This window comes from Phaseolus vulgaris, chromosome 3, assembly GCF_051622355.1.
Source record: "Phaseolus vulgaris cultivar YP4 chromosome 3, ASM5162235v1, whole genome shotgun sequence".
Taxonomy (NCBI): domain Eukaryota; kingdom Viridiplantae; phylum Streptophyta; class Magnoliopsida; order Fabales; family Fabaceae; genus Phaseolus; species Phaseolus vulgaris.
In genome coordinates, this window is record NC_143500.1 from 54,201,493 (window position 1) to 54,219,250 (window position 17,758).

General features: G+C 31.4%; 2 protein-coding genes across 3 annotated transcripts; both read right to left on the minus strand.

Annotated features, from left to right (window-relative positions):
- Window positions 1–223: 223 nt before the first annotated feature.
- LOC137808722 (ATP-dependent 6-phosphofructokinase 5, chloroplastic) lies at window positions 224–7,517 on the minus strand. Of its 2 annotated transcripts, XM_068609984.2 has the most exons (13): window positions 6,911–7,517; window positions 6,336–6,426; window positions 5,945–6,018; window positions 4,860–4,971; window positions 4,017–4,112; window positions 3,791–3,892; window positions 3,594–3,668; window positions 3,148–3,288; window positions 2,934–3,050; window positions 2,752–2,856; window positions 2,562–2,642; window positions 1,453–1,581; window positions 224–701 (listed from the first exon to the last, which is right to left on the minus strand). In XM_068609984.2, the coding sequence occupies exons 1-13, from the start codon at window positions 7,474–7,476 to the stop codon at window positions 534–536; spliced, it is 1,857 nt and encodes a 618-aa protein (XP_068466085.1). In that variant the 5' UTR covers window positions 7,477–7,517; the 3' UTR covers window positions 224–533. The 2 variants fall into 2 exon arrangements, 1 of the variants encoding a protein (XP_068466085.1); XR_016519364.1 differs by lacking the exon at window positions 4,017–4,112 and having other exon boundaries at window positions 3,791–3,975; window positions 6,911–7,499.
- An 8,180-nt stretch (window positions 7,518–15,697) lies between these two features.
- LOC137806000 (zinc-finger homeodomain protein 1) lies at window positions 15,698–17,110 on the minus strand. Its single transcript, XM_068605874.2, has one exon. It carries the CDS (start codon window positions 16,976–16,978, stop codon window positions 16,319–16,321), a length of 660 nt encoding a protein of 219 aa, XP_068461975.2. The 5' UTR covers window positions 16,979–17,110; the 3' UTR covers window positions 15,698–16,318.
- Between the last annotated feature and the right edge of the window lie 648 nt (window positions 17,111–17,758).

Consider the following 17,758-nt stretch of genomic DNA (forward strand, 5'->3'; position numbering starts at 1 on the left):
ACTATTTCTTCAATGCACTCAAACTTCATAAAACTCTCATTTCCAATATACCCTTTAGGTTTTCCCTTCCTTTGGTTAGTGTTCTTCAGTGACATAACCCTAGATCTTTCTTCTATCAACATATCCTTAACCTTGAACCATTTAGTCACATTTTTCATCTCACAGACTACAATTATAGACCTACAATCTAATGTTCAAGAAGTGCATTTGGAAAACATAACACTTTTTCATCTGCCAAAGTACTCTCATTAAAAATGTGGGTCATTTTGCCCCTAAAATCGGTTAAACAATGTTACCACTTACAAATTCATCAGAATCAATTTAATTTGAATGCAACTGGCAGGACTTGAAACTGCCATACTATACAAGAAACCAATTTTTTGGATTAGGAGGAAATGACATCCTCAGTATTATTTTCACATACTAGTGTTCAACAAATTAAGCACATATATTTTGAAGTTGTCTTCCTATGATAGCCCTTTGGAAACCTGAATTTCCCAGGGTTTTGAATTTATTGGAAAAAGTGTAAATTATTAGATGAAGTCAGGTTGACCTGTTGAAGTTAAGCAACGATGCCACATTCTACTGTTGGGGTCCACCAACCTAGGATGAGATATCACTTCAGGGATGGGGAAGTAGACATAGTGGGTGTTACACAAGCCTACTGTAATGCCACTATATCCTGCAAAAGCACCATGAACCTGCAATGCAAAACCTGTGAATCAGTATCAGATACAAAAAATAACAGAAGAAATAGTGATTGGGTTTGGGTTTGGGTTCAAGAGCATATAATTAAGCTTTCTGTAGGAACTATTAACCTAGCTATCAAATTAAATAACTCAAGGCATAAACAAAGGACAAATCTAATAGAAACACCACTTCCCTAGAGGTTTTTGACACTGTTGTGCCAGAAGGGTAAGAATACTAGGATTAAAGATATAAAATATACCAATTTGCTTGCAAATAAATAGAGAGTTATAGTGCAAACTAAGCTAACACAAGGTTCCCTAGTATCACTAGCAGAATTATCTGAAACAAGGTGATTAGTCCTCAGTAGACATCTTATTTTGAAACATTTTCACCGGTTTGTTGGCCTTGGATCCTGATGGTCTGAAATTTCAGTAACATTTTCATGGTTTTATATCTTTCACCCAAAAAAAGTAAACCAGATAGGTGCTTAGATTGATATTTAAATTATCAACATGAAATTGAGGGAGTGAAGTATAGCATGATCTAATAACTGCTTGATCTGGAAAGTGTTAGGCAGTTAAATGATGATGAGAGCAAAAATCTGACAAACTAATAAACTGACATTGCACACAACAGGGAGAGCCACTAGAATTTGACCGGCAGCAACAGATTTAGATAGCTTTCAGAAGTTCAAAATTCAAACCTATCTGCTTTTATTGCAAAAAGAAATTAAAAAAATGACAGAGAAAGAGTATGACTAACAGCATTCTGTCCAAGTACAGTGCATAGAATTCCATCTGATGCATTTGCCCGAATTGCACGGATCATGTATGTTGGATCAATATATTTTACATCGGCATGAATACCAATCTCCTTGAAATACTTTTTGGTCTGAAACATAACATCAGTCAGCATAAAATATGTAGCAAAATACAAATTTTAAATGAAAGCAGCTATCTACATTACAAAAGAACTTAATACATTTGTTCAGTTTGACATACAACCATAGTACACAGCATAAACCAAAATAACACGGTGGACGTTACACCTAATATTGAAGATGAGTTCCACTAATTTTTAACAGAAATAATAGTAGGGAAGTAGCTAAAGATCAGAAATTTACAAGAACACATCTTTAAAAGTTTAAATATTGAAAAGATTCAAAGAATTTTATGTTTCACTGGTTTCAAAATGAAGTCACAGATAAGCCTTATATTTTGGTCTATAAGCATAGTTTATAACAAAAAAACATCATCATATGCTGGTTTATGTCATGTCAGAACATCTCTAAAGCTTTGACAACAATGTGTTCTTTAGGAAACTTTCCCTGTTCCAAAATCAATTATGCTTAAGAACAAAGAGGTGATTTTTTCGGAAAAAATAACACTCTTCAACAGCTACCATCATCATAGACAACTGGAAAGATAAGTCATCACGTTGCTACTTGCATAAACAGATTTACATAACTGTTGCCTTAAAATATGGAAATTATATTTTCATGTTTCCCAAAAACCTAGCTCCTTTCAGAAATAGCATGATCTCAATTTCAAGGATTTTACTTCTTACTGGGTGGAAATTGGCTTCAAATTCAATATGAATATTTACAGAATATTGTTTAGTTTTGCTGTGCTCAGAGACCAAAATCACAAAGATAGTAATAGATTGATAATTTAAAATACACAGTGGTTTTGTATGTGAAGAAATTAAAAGTTAGACTTTCTACATACGCTGGGCTAGTGTCACATTAACTTGATAGTAATTCTGGACAGCTTAGATGTTATTTCCTCATTTGTTTCAAAATTTACTATGTATAACAAATTATAAAAAAAAAGATTCTATAATCAGGTATCCTCCATAAACATAATACAAACCTCTTGTTGAATATATACTCCAATATCTCCAAATACAACATTTCCTGATGCATCTGTAGCATGTGTCTTTTGGAGTAAATTCTGCATACAAATCAATTAACAAGTTAATGTTTCTCCATCTGAATGTAAAAAATACAATGATTTTTTCTCAGTCTTCTTAATATGACATTGATTCTATATATTAAATAACCTGTCCAGCTCCCTCTGCCACACAGACAACAGCTGATCCCTTCGTTTCTAAAAGGAGCTTGAGATGATCCAATACTCCAGAAGGTCCATGTAAATTGAAAGGTACCTTGGAACCATGTCACAATTTCTGTAAGTTTATCAGTATGTCAGAAAATGACCATCGAACTAATTTATCTTATATACCTCAGGAATCAAGCATACGTCAACCTGTCCACTAGACAGGGTTGCCTGCATTGCTATGAATCCACTGCTACGGCCCATCAATTTCACAACCCCAATTCCATGATATGCACTATGTGCCTAATAAAAGTAATGGAAGATGAGTCAATATTTTATGTACTGACAAGAAACTATCGATGAACTGAGTAAACATGACATGGAATTAGAAGTTATGCACCTCAATGTATGCAGAATTTATTGCTCTTTGTGCCTCTTCAACAGCAGTATCAAAGCCAAAAGTTTTATCCATCAATAAAATATCATTGTCAATAGTCTTGGGCACGCCTATTACGGATACCTTCATCTGTCTTTTGCAGCACTACAAGAAAGAAAAAATCTCAGCTCATGACAACCGCAAAGTAGCATGTCAAACCCAAAAATTAAAACATCATCCAAAAGATTCCTGAACAGCCAACAAATCACATAATTCACATTTCAAATAACAGAATATTAATGTCCATCTTAATGTCAAACTGAACTATACAAAAACCAAAAAAGGTATCGTAAGTCAAGTCAAACTGAAAATTGACACTCCAAAATTTTCAATGAAAATTTTCCATACAAGATAACATAATAACCAAAATTGAATGAAACCAGGTGATAAAAGGTCTAAGGATTAACAACCTCGTGGTGAATTGCATTTGCACCAGCATGTGTACCATCTCCACCCAATACAAAAAGCATGTTGATCCCTCGTTCCTGAAGTCAATAATATACACATTTGAGAATATTGATCTAACAAAATAGCACCTGTATCATAAAAAACTTATATTGTCTGAAATTGTCAATCAGTTTGTTGATAGATTATATCATTAAACCACCTCCAAACTGTCCACAATATCACTGACTGCAGGTCCTCCTCGTGAAACTCCCAACAGGCTTCCACCAGAAAGATGAATATTCTGCACTACTTTTCTTGATAACTGCGAATGAAAGCCCCCAGACAGTCAAGAGTCATTAGAAAGAGCAACTCGTGTTCTACAGACTGTACCTTTAGATGAATCACCTGCTACAGCAAAATCAGAAATGAGGGAAAAATGAGATTACCGGTACTTCTGTCAATTCTTTGTCGGAGAATCCTCGATAGCCAAAAGGAATCCCCACAATGTTTTTTACACCATATATTTCAAGGGTGATTACAATCTGCAGAACATTCATTATTAAATCATTACACGGAAAGAGAAAAGTCATACATACTAGTGACCAAAATAACTAGAACTAAGTTTAAAAAGGAGAGCTGATAGGAGCATCCTGTACGTTATATGATATAAAACTACTTGGAATTATACACAAATGCAATGGAAAAGCTTATAACATATTTAAGACAGGTACACTTAGATTATGTTAGGCAAGACAATGACTGTCCCAAACAGACCCTACAAATGTATTGTAGGAGGAGGAATAGGAGGACAGATAAGTTGTTTAGTTGGTTATCTGGCAGCTAGCTGCAGTGTTAGTTTTTCTACTATAAATGACCCTCAATGAAGGGGTATGGATGTAGTTTTTGTTTGAGAATCGACTGGGATATCTAGTGTAAAAGAAGAGAGTGTTCCTTTGGGTACATGTGTACATTTTTTCTTTTCTATTCTAGGTTAATGCAGAATCCTTTCTTCTTTCACTTTTTTCTTTCCCAGACTCCAAATTGTTCGTTCTGTAAACACAATTGGTCAATATCTTAGGTATGAGCATTTTATAGACCAGAAAATTTGGTGATCAACAAATAGAAACACATATACAGGAATATAAACTAAAATGTTTCACTCATCATCCAATAACTTTTCACTACCTTAACTTTCAGAGCACCGGCTAGCCTTTACTGCTTTAGGGATTTACTATATTCAAAAACATAAGGTTAAAACTATATGAAAGGCAACATAATCACAAACTAACCTGTCTAATGACATCATTGAGACCAGGGCAGAGCCCTCCACAAGTAACAATTGCTGCCTTTACTTCTTCTGGTTTATAGTATATCTTTTCACGAGGCCCAGCTCGATGAACCCTAAAAAGATTTCAGAACCACTTAGTATATAAGCTAATACTAGAAAACCACTTGGTATATAAGCTAATATAAGAAAATAACATCATACAGCAGACAAAGATGTACTAAAATATTGAGAGACCAGAAACTAGAAGTAAAACAAATATTTGATAATCCAAATAAGAAATAGGAAAAAATAAATAGTTGGTATTATTAGAGCAATAGTGATTTTCACATCCTAATTTCCAACAAAATTTGCATGTTTTGAACGTTTATTTAGTTGTTATCATATTGCATATCCAATTTTGAATTTGTCTATCAATCAGATTAGTATATGCATTTTTGAAGGATAACTTCCTGTTATTATATAAAAAAAAACACATGGTTTTATACATCAATAATAGGCTTAGGCAAGCTTGTTAATAACAACTTCGATTGAGATATTTTTACATAAGTAAACTATGCTTTGGTGCGGAATCAACAGGTTATATGTTGATTTTTAGTAAAAAAATTATTCAGAATGCAAGTTCTGTTTAATGTCAGCCAGCAATATTTTGGGGGCAAAAAAGTGGAGATTACACAACAAGTTGCAGAAATAAACCACTAAGTAAAGGGAAGATTGATTGGGTGACATACATGGAATTCAAATTTGAGAAAATGAAATGGAGAACTACTAACTCAAAGGAAAACCCATTGAATAGCTATATGGCTAGTAATACACTGTGGTGGTGAATGTTGGGCAATGAAGTGCCATCAAAAGTAAACAAAATGATATCCTGAAGGAAAAACACATTGAATTCTCAAAGTGATCAAATTTCTCTTCATTTCAGATAAACTGTCAAAGAAACATTTTGGTATGTTAAAGTTTTAAGTGTCATTTATTGAACACTTACAACTCCTGTCCAGCATTTCAAACATATCAAGTTGCGCTGACTGGAATCTGTTTAATCAATCACTATACTCAAGTTTTAAATTTGTGAATCAAATGCATTACCATTGTTCCACCCAAGTACAATCCGGATCAATGCACTCAGCACCAGCAGATGTTGGTGACGAATAGTATATTGTCTGAAAGAGCAAAGAACACAGGAAATTAACTTCCAACACAACTCCTACTTTTTTAAACTTGATTGAATGAAAGCATCAATCAATATCCAATGATAGCATTTCACTGTAATTCAATTACATACAATCTCAACAGAAGACATCAATGCAAGGACAACAAAAAATTAAGAAACTGTGTAAAATAAATCCAAATATCATGAACAAAGAAAAGGCCAACGATATTGTAGCTGAATTGATACAGGCCCGAATTATCAACAGTTGTTGATAACCAAACTCTACCAGTGAAATTTGTTTCCAGGGATGAAAAAAAACCACCATACCTTAAGAAGCACTCTGTCATTGTTATTAATATATCCATGCCAATCCTCATCGGAAGAATAATGTCCATTAAAGTCTCTATCAATCGAAGTTCTGTCACAGACAAAACACATTAACAAAGACAGTACTCATGGTATACTTAGATGGGAGGAAAGAAAACAGAGAAAAAGACGAATAATCATGAATTTTCTTTATTCGGTTAAAGAGAAAGAAAAAAAAAATGAAAGAAGGTAAAGAAAAGAGAGAAGAACATACAGGAAAAATAATGTATTTTTTTAACTTGTTGGAGAAAAAATGAAAAAGAAGAAGAGCGACTAAAGAAACTATTCTAACCTATTCAGTCATCAGTTTCTAATCCAAAATGTAGTAACTTTCGAAAATTGTTTTCAAATCAAGTATTTGAAAACTGGGATCATCTTCTTCTGTTCTCATTTTACGTTTCCCTCAATTCTATACTTCCACCAACAATCTTGTTTAGTTGAATTTTAAAAACTAAAAACCCTGACCCCAGTCAAAGTAATGTTTCCGTGGTAACAAACAGAGGATAAAGAACAGAAAACTAGACCTACCAACGAACCTCATTTTGAGACAAAAGGTGGAAGGAATGGCAGGAGCATCTGGGAAGACGTCGGTGAGATGGGGAAGTCTGAAACGAGCCTCCCAATCTTGCTGGAACTTTGTTTTCCAATCGGGGTCGCTGAAATCAACGGCGGAAGTTCTGCTACTTGGGCTGCTCACCTCCGCAAAGACGCCGACTTTTCCGGCGACTCTGGTGGGTGGCAGCGGGGGGAGGCCGGAATTGAAGCGCGAGAAGCGGAGTGCGGTGGAACGTGTAGAGGGTAGGTGGAGGAAAGGGGGGTTGGTGGTGATCACGTGCGAGATGGAACCCATCACAGAGGAACTTGTTTGGGGTGTGAAGAATCCAAAAGCAGAGAGAGAGAGAGAGAGAGAGAGAGAGAGAGAGAGAGAGAGAGATTGATGGGTGTTGAAAGGAGGAAGAAGCAAAGATAATTGGTAAGAGAAGGGTCGGAGAGAACGAGGAAGAGTGAGAGAGACAGGGGAGTTTGGTTGGACTTGACCTAAGAAACAGAGGAGAGAAACAGAGGAGAGAACAGAGACTGCACTGTCAAACACATAACTCATGAAACACTACAAAGTTGTTCTAACATGGAAAGAGAAACTTTGACTCTTTGCTTTTTCTAAATTATTAATAAAATATTAAAAACAAACTTTACCTTTTCTTTTTTATATTTAAACTCTATTTTTTAGTCTTTATTCATATTATTCTTAACTTTCTATCACTTTCCTTCATGTTAATTGTTTAGATCAAGTTTTAGAATTTTTAAAATTAATGAAATTTAGTTTATCACTGATTTGCCACCAATAATTTTTATATTGGGTAACGTGACACAGAACGAGATTTTAGCTAACATAAAGTTTTTTTTATCACGAAGACAAAAAATATATATAAACATATATTTATAAAATATAAATGTGTGAAGAATTAAAAATGCAGTAGATTCTAGATCTGTGTGTCGTACAATTTATTTACATTACTAATCTTAATAGTTTATTATTATTTAAATGTGTGCGTAAATAAAATTGGGTTTTTGTGAAAATTTATTGATATGTGAAATATAATTACATTGAAACTAACCATTTATCTTTGTAATTGAAATTTATTATCAGTCATTTAAAGTTAAAATAAATTTTAAACTTGCTTAATGTTTATATATTAATGAAGTAACTTTGAAAATATATTAATACTTTTAGAAAATAATTTATAAAATTTCATCTCTTGTAGAAAATATCACAAAAAATATTTAAGAAATACACACACAATCTGTAGTATTTTTTTTTAAAAATTTAATAACATGTTTTATATTTTAGTATATATAGATAATAATTGATTTTAATTCATATTTTTGTGTAATTAATGAATTATTAATTGTTATATTTGAATGGAATAAAAGTTTAAGAATGGTTTTTTTATCCTTGGGGTGAGAAACTAATTTCATAGTATTTCATAGTGTTTATGAGTTTTGTTGTTCATCTAATGAATTTTCATACCGGAGGAAATATTAAACATAATATTTATCGTAATCAGGTTAATTAAGTAACGTATTATAACCTCATGTATATTATCAGGTTATTCACATACACAAAATTATTTAAGAGAATCAATAACATTAAGTTTCTTACATAAGAAACAAAATTGAGCTTAGGAGAAAGGTTTGGTAAGCATGTCAATAATTTGGTCACATGCAACAATATGGGTAACAATCGTTTTAACCTTTTTTTTAGAAAGAAATAAAAATATTATATTCTATGTGTTTTGTTTTATAGTGTAAAATGGGATTTCGATTTAAAGTAATAATGTTTTGCATTAGACACTTAAAAGAAAAATTGTACCAAATGATCGTGAGAATATAAATCGAATTGAAATTTAACCTACTCTAAAAACAAAAGTACAATACGAAGGAAGGTATGTAAAGAAAAAATTAATTACATTTAGTAAACTGTTTAATCGACCATCATCTATTAGATCGTTAGTAGTTATGTAGAAGACGAAAAGAGAAAATATATCATCTAATGAAGAACATAGGAAATTACAGAAAAATAGAATGACTTGCTGAAAATAAATTAGTACAACGGTTAGACTATTTAGTTAATAATCACTTACTATATTATCTAATGGTTCTACTTAGAAAGCGCAAGAGAACAACAAAACGATAACGTTTAAAAGTAAATTGCGAGAAGTGTAAATGGTTGCAAAAAATAAATTGCATAAATATTAAATTGTAGAAACGTAAATATTGCAAATGTAAAACAAAGCATGATGTAACAAAGCTTGAATCTTTAAAGAAGAACCACACAACTTATCGGTCTTCAAAGAAACTAAAAGGTGGTTGATGCAAGTGGATGTTCAAGAAGGAGGAGGGAATACTAGGTTTAGAGGGTAGGTGTTTAAGGCAAGACTAATGGCAAAATGTTTTATACAAGTAGATGGGTAGACTAGCATGTTCATTACACGTCCAAGATGTGCTCATTGGGAGGCTTTGAATGAGTGTTGAGATATTTAAGTGAAACAATATTGTTTGGTCTAGTGTATATATGATCTACCCATAGTGGAGTTATTATAAAGGGGTTTGTAGTCATTGATTACGTAGGGAATATTGATACTAGAAAGTCACTTTTTTGTATGTTTTTATTGGAACTATAGTTTGTTAGAAATCCAATTTGCAATCACTGATGACTTTATCTAGTAGGCAGAGTTGGGTATTGTGTAAGAGTGTGTGACTATTCACTGATAATCAAATATGGGTGATCATTAGATTTACCACAAGAGAATCAAACAAATAAATGTTTGAATGCACTTCGTCAAAGACATTATTAACTATGGGAGGTCGAAATCATTAAGATAGCCTAAAAGGGAGATCCCACATATGTGTTTATATAATTATTGTCAAGATCAAGGTTCAAACGATGCTTAAAGCAAATTAATTCTTTTTGTAGGTAAAGGGAGATGATGTTGGGAGTTCTTCCCTGATTTAGAGCCAAGTTAGAAAATTGTGATGATTGACTCTAAATTATGTTCAACATAAACTTTATCGAAGAGTTCAACAAAACGATGAAAAATCATATGATGGAAGGAAACATAAGACCGTCTACTAAAGACGGTCTAATTGTGTTAAAACTAATTAGATCATCTTATAATTGTCTCAACATTTTTTTCTTTACCAAACAATATAGAAAAACTCTCACAAACTAATTATCATAAGATTTTAAATTAACTTAATCACTTAACATATATCACAAGATAATTCATCTCTCCTAACAATATTAACGAACTATTTTTAACTATAGAGCATTTTCAACTACTTATAGTTAGGTATGCTCTAGAGCTTATTTAAAAATAATTTTCTTATATATTGATATATTTTGCAATGTATACTTTATTTTAAAAAGTGACATGATGAGGATACAAAATCTAACATTGACAAGTGTGTCTTTGTAAAGAGAAATTGTGAAGAGAAAAGTTATGAGTGATTGTAATCATACATTCTTCAGTAGAATTGTTTTGTTTTTTAGGTTTGAATTTTATTTTATTGTTCTGTGGCAGCAAATAATAGACTGTCTTGTAATGTCATGTCTGATTCATAAGTATAATTGAAGTTATGGTTATGATGAGATGTTTATTTTCTACTAAAATTTTTCTATCTGTTATGAAATGCATGGTGGTAATTGGTGCACATTTTCTCACTCATCATAATGCTGCCTTTCTAATTAACACCAAAAGGGAGAGAGAGAAGAACTAAACAGACACAGTGCATTGACATAACAAAACATTGCAGTTTTTAATGCTTCTGAAACCTAAATTTCATTGTTTTCATGTTGGGGAACAGTGTGAGCAAGCTTTGAAGTTCAAAGATATAAACTATCAATTTATAATTTAATTAATGATAGTTTAAATATATCTTTCTCTTTTTTAAAGAGTGTGTTTGTTTAGGAGAAAAAAAAAGGAACTAAAGAAAAGTCAGAAAAAAAAATGATAAAAAATTTAAAAAAATAATGTATTTTTATTCTTTCAAAAAAAATTTATGATGTGAAGAGATTTGTGAAGTTTTTTTGAAAATTAATTATATATAAAAGTTATGTTTTAATATAAATATAAGTATAATACTTGATATATATTTTATATTATAATAAAATGTATAATTAAAATAACAAACAAAAAGTAATTTAAAATTTAATTATGTATTTTTATTATTATTTATTAATTTTTAATTTATTAAAATTTTAAATTTTTGTATTAAATTATTTATAATATTTTAAATTTAAGTCACTCATAAACTTTCATACAACTATCAAATCATTCACGACACTACAAGAAAATCATGAAATAGATTTGTAAAGAAAGTTGATTGAAGTTCGCACTACAAGAAAATCATGAAATAAACACCAATTTTTAGAAACCAAAATAATTAGTTGCAATAATAACTAAATTAGAGATCATTTTAGAAACTAAAACAAAAATTAGTTTCTATTATGGTTAAATAGTTTTTAAATTGGTATCTAATTAGCAACTAAGGTTTTAACTATCAACTATTTAGTTTCTAAATTTGGTCTCCAAGTCTTGGTTGCTAATTAGATAGCAATTTAAAAACAATTTAACAATAATATAAACTAATTTAGAAATCAATTTTTGTTGTAGTTTCTAAAATTGTCTCTAATTTAGTTATTATTGCAACTAGTTATTTTGGTCTCTAAAAATTGGTTTCTATTTCATGATTTTCTTGTAGTGCGAACTTGAATCAACTTTCTTTATAAATCTACATTAATATACTTCAATCTAAACAACTTCATTTTTCTCTGAAATCATTTTAAATTCACTCTCCCAAATCTCTTCTCCAATCCAAATACACCATACAAGATAAAATCGTAACCAAATATCAACTTTTAAAATGGACAATATCTTAATTACTTGTTTAATTGAAAAAGGAAAAAAAAAACTTTTCCTTCTTCCTTTGGAAATCTGAATTTGGCTTTGGAAAAAGAGTGTGAATACAAACGAATCTAAATGAGGTCCCTCACAATCTTAGACAACTTCATGAAGAATAATACCTTCTCTGCACTTTTTTTGTATCTTTATAAATGTTTTTTTCTTCCCCATTTTCCATTTACTTTCTTTTTTCTTACCCTTTCTTTCTTTTAATTTCTTTTCTTTTTCTAACCCCATGTAGGACCCAGCTTTAATTATTGAGTTACATTTGGTTCTAATTTTTCCTTTAGTTTTGTTTGTTTTTTAAAGAGAAAACAGGTAACTTTGATGAGATAATCAATATGTTTAAACTAATAATATGATAATTTTTTTTAATGAAAAAGCTGCTAGCTTCCACCATAAAAAAAAATCATTAAATTAAATTAAATTTAGAGACAAAAAATAATTAATCATTATATTTTACTAAATTATATATTATTTTAGAGATTACAAAATTATTTATATCTAGAATAATTTTTATTATTAATCAAAATTTATAAAATAGCTTCTAAATTGATATCTAAACTAGTTACCAAAGTTTTAGCTACTAGTATTTTAGATTATAAATTAGTCTCTAAAATTCTAATAGAAGAATATAAAGTAGTAAGTAACTAAAACCTTGATAACTAATGGTTAGATACCAATTTATACATCATTTAAAAAAATTATTAATAGTAAAAATTAATTTAGATTTAGATACCAATTATTTTTTTAATTTATAAAATGTTCTCTGATTTAGTATTTAGTCAAATAGTATCTAATTATTTTAGACTCTAATAAAATTAGTTTCTATTTAATGATTTTGTTGTAGTGTTAAAAATGAATAATACCTTAAATACGATGATTCACGAACTTCAAGGCGAAACAACAATTAAAAAAAAAACTTTTGTAATAAGAAAGTGCTTTGCAAAGTGAGGAAAATTGCATAACATGATTATAAGGAATATTGGATTGAGATTAGGTGGTTCAAATTTAGTTGATGGAATGAGAAATTTAGTCTCTATGTTCTTTGTTCATTTCTTCAATTTAAAAAAAAAACTTTTTTTTTACCTAAGTGCAATGAATATTTTACTATTGTTATATTTTATAATATATACTTTTTTTACTATGAATTATTTTGAAAAGTGATACGAAAAAGATTTAAGATCATTAAACCATGAATCAATTATTATATAAGAGATCATTGTATATCCTCTCAAATTAAAAATCTTGAAATACAACTAAGTTAATTTATATATTTTTTAAAGAACTCAATTTAATATATAAAGTTTAAACACTATTCGTTAATTTTACCTGAACATTATAAAAACATAAATTTGAATATTGATAATTAATTCAATCCGTAAAATTAGCATTGTTACGAGTTAATTAGTTACTAAATTTTGATATAATTGGTTAAATATTTTGTTAACATTACAAAATAAGTTATCATCGACAACCGTTAAACAATTTGGTGTTAGAAAATTTGTATTACTCATCAATTTAATTCCAAACATTATATCTTCAATTAATCATTTTATTTTCTAAAATTTGTTATATGTTTTCTCAAGTTTTCATTTTTCTCACATGAATAATGACTTCACACATACTAATAAAAATTAATATATTAACTGATGTAAAAGTTAATGTGTGAAATTGTTTTTTTTTTTTTACCTATAAAAATGAGAACGAATGTGGCAATTTTCAAAACAATACATAAAGATGAATGACGAGGGATATTTTTTTTTTCTATTTTTTATATAGTTGATTTTAAATTTTAAAAATACAAACTATTTAATCTGACTTCAAATTGGGGTTTTTTAACCAAAGTATTGTATTTTTATTTTTTGTAATTACGATTTTGGGTAATTTTTTTATTTTTTTTACAAAAATGGATAAGTTGTATCCTATTATATGATTTTAGATCAAAAGTCACACCTCGTTGATATGACTTAGGATAAAAAAAATTATTAAAATGAGTAAGTTGTATCCTATGATATGACTTTTGATCGAAAGTCATGTCTCATGGATATAACTTTGAAACGGAAAAATTCTACGTGGAAGTCATACCCACCAATACAATTTTTTTAGTAAAAATCGTATGATACTCTTGAAAGGTCCGAATGATCCACTCTGTAATCAGTTATTAGAATCAATAGGTCTTCAAATCTTTCATTTGAAAAAAAGGAAACCCTTATTATTGGATGACCAAGATACTTCCCAAAAATCGATATTCTTGATCAATGGAGGAACAATATCACCATTTTTGTTCAATAAGATACCAAAGTGAAAATACTTTACCTAAAGTCATAATTTGACGACTCCAGTGTATAGTATTTTAACTGAAATTGTATCCCTTTGTACCACTTTCACTTAATAGTACAACTTATCCATTTTTGTAAAAATAATTACCCAAAATTATAATTTAAAAAAAAACACTACTTTAGTGAAAAACCTCAAATTATGACTTTCACTTGGAATTTTTGAAATGGTGTTAGATAGAAAAATATAAACAAAAGGGTGTTAAATAATAAAATAAAAGTATAAATGGTGTTAGATAGGTTATTGAACCCTCAAATTGATGTCACATAATTAACCTTAGTTGACTTCATACCCAATGGAAAGTAACATGTTTGAATTAAGAAGAATGATATATTTTGATGAGCTTCCTTATATAATTTCTAATTAATAATATAAAAAAGTATTTTCGTTATTTCATAAAAAAAAATTGAAATTTTAGAGAAAGAAAAAGGATTGTACAGTGAAACAATGAAACAATTGTCCATTTATATTTTTCTTGAATTAAGTTCTGAAGAATAAAATTGATCGATTTGTTTTAGTTGTGAGTAAAGAGTATAAAAAAGAATGATAGGTGTGACAGTGAGAGGTGAGGTGAAATGCAAGCATGGTGGTGTTGTGATTTTGAGAGAGAATCGAGAAATCATGTGGTTGTGCAGTAATAGAATCTGGCAAGGGAGCATATAGACAAAACTCATTAACATGTCTGCATATATAAACTCTTTTCTCACTCTCTCATAACCCTAAACTATCACCAACCTTTTCATCACTTTACCACACACCTTTAACTCATGCTTAAACCAAAACCACCTTCAATCCCTCAATGTTAATGTTGTTGGATTCAGGAGTTGCAGAAAACTTGTGTTCGTTCATTGGGTGCTTCTGAATTGGTGGAGAGGTGAATGTTTTTTCACTTGATAAATAGTGAATTGAGAAACTCAAAACAATAGAGTAAAGTATAGGAGACAGAAACTTAAGTAACAGTAACAGAGAGACACTGACATAATACGATACGGACACATGAATACATATAATTTTTAAATGTAGGACATGTAAGCACAAATCTATATATTATAGAATTGTTAGTTATATAAATTGACAATAAATATTTGTGTGTTGTTTCAATTTTTTACAGAAAGATGTTTCTTATGATTCAAAATGATTTATTTATTTTTGTAATTTATTGTTTTTTAAAAAATAATGTATTTTTCATTTTTTAAATTGTGTTAGAATCATAATAAAATTGTCAAAAATTTAACAAATATTTTTTAAATTTAACATTTCACCAATATGTGTTTTACATGTCGATGTCCAGTATATATGTTCGACACGGACACACCATTTAAGAGAGTTCGAATCTCGTACACTCATACATAGAAGCACAACACATTTAATAATATTAATTAGCTTAATTCCTTTATGCATAAAGGATGGGAGGAAAACAAGAAAAGCTGGCGAAAACAACGGAAATAACGAAAACAAGGTTCTGTAAAAACGAGAGAAAATGCATGAAAGTGGAGCTGAAAAGTTTAGCACACTTTGCAGTTAGCAGAAGAGAGCGAAGAGAAAAGCATTCTATTGACCTTAGTCATTCATGCACTCCATCTCTCACCAACGCACACATTATTCAAACTAACACACACATGCACACACAAAACCACTGCTCATAATAACATTTAACCACCACCAACAATGCTCCTCCAATTACAATCTAACCCAAAACATTAATACTAATTAATATACTTTGCAAAGGGAATAAGGATAACACCCCATCCTTCTCCAATCTCATCACAAAATTAAACAACCAAAACATAAACCCTAACAACTATGATCCTCATCACCTACTGCTACGGGACTTGTCACACATTCAGCAATGCTATATCTTTCGGTGTTTCATCTAAAGTCCGAGAGATAGCATCATTAGAGTCAATCATCGCATCATATGAGATATTGTCTGTTTTGAAGATCGGTGTTTTATGATAGTTTAATTTTTAAAAGACGACTTGATGAACTGAAGGAGGAGAAAGTATATAAACTGTCACTGATCTCGACTATGTCGGACTATATTGACGATACCGAAAGACATACCTATAACTTCCAGCAACTTCGAATGGTGGTTGTGATGTTAACTATATATATATATAGAGGGGTGTTGATTAATATTTTCTAGGGCTTCTTACCAAGTGTGTGTTTGTTGTTATGCATCCAAACCTTGAGGACGTGACGCTGAAGGCCTGTTTGGGAGCAGAACTCCTGCACGAGACTCTCGTCGTGCTTCTGAATCCTCCAACCCAGTTTTTCGGCGAAAGCGAGCATTTTGTCTTTCTGTTCAAGAGAGAACTTAGTTCTGAACCTCTTTTTGTGGGACCCGCAACCACCACCACCACCACTTGGCTCCGACACATCTTCCTGCTCCTCCCCCGGGCTCTGGGCCCCACCGCCCGCACCTGACGTGGACGGGAGTGCCAGCGTGGCGAGGCCTCCACGCTGCGGCCCCGCCACCTGCAGGTACCCCGCCGGGGCCCGGTAGAAGGCCGCCGCGAACTGCGGCGCCCGGTGGCGGCGCAGCTGAAAGGAGCTCTCGGCGGGGTCCTTCCGGTGGAAGTTGCGGTGGCAGTTGCAGGCGGCGCATTTGAGGGCGTCGAGGGTGCCCTCGGCGCCCGCCGCCATGAACTCGCCGCAGCCGTCGAGCGCGTGGCCGCCGATTCCGACGGCGTGGTTCTTGAGGCACTCTTTGTAGTTTCCCTTGGCGGTGTTTGGGTTGGTGGTGGGTGGTGGAGTGGGCGGCGGCGGAAGGGGGTTGAAGGGCTGGTCCTCGAAATCCATTTAGTGGTGTTGAAGGGTGAGATGGCAGAGATGAAGAGTGATGGAGCTTAATAAGCAAGTGTTGCAGAGGAAACAAACAAATTACTCATTAATGCCACTTTCATGCACTTTTTTCTCTCTTTTCTCCATCCTTCTCTTCCACTTACCTCAACTTTTTTTTATTTATTTTTTCAGACCACTGTTCATCTTCATTATACCACACATAAATTGCTTATTGCTACAGAACCTTAATCTCACACACTATTTCACACTTTGGATTTGGATTATAATTTCTCCTTTCACTCTTTATTCTTCTTAAGCCACATCAGAATATATATTGACTCTACTGAAATTTTCAAATTGTGAGTTAAGGGAAAAAAATATAGGATTCTTCGTGAGACAGTGTAAATATTCCGAACTCAAAGTCTAATAGATAACATTTTTAGAATTAATTCATCGGTGTTTCGTCACAATTTTGTCTTTAAAAGGTGTTTTCGTCTGCTTTCTGCTTTGATCTGTGTTCTGTCCTATGAAGCTCGGACACTTTTCTTAAATGGTGTGTCGGTGTCTGATACTCGTGTCGGACACCGACACTCGTATGACACCTATAAGACACGTATTCGTGAAGTGTCTAATTCAAAAAGTATTTGTTATATTTCTGACAATTCTGGTACGGTTCTAACACAATTTTAGAAAGAAAAAATACATTAATTTTCTCAAAATTCAAACTTTATTGTATAAATTGTTATTATGATTATAAAACTAAGAAACAAATTATTGTGAACCAGTCATGAAAAACAT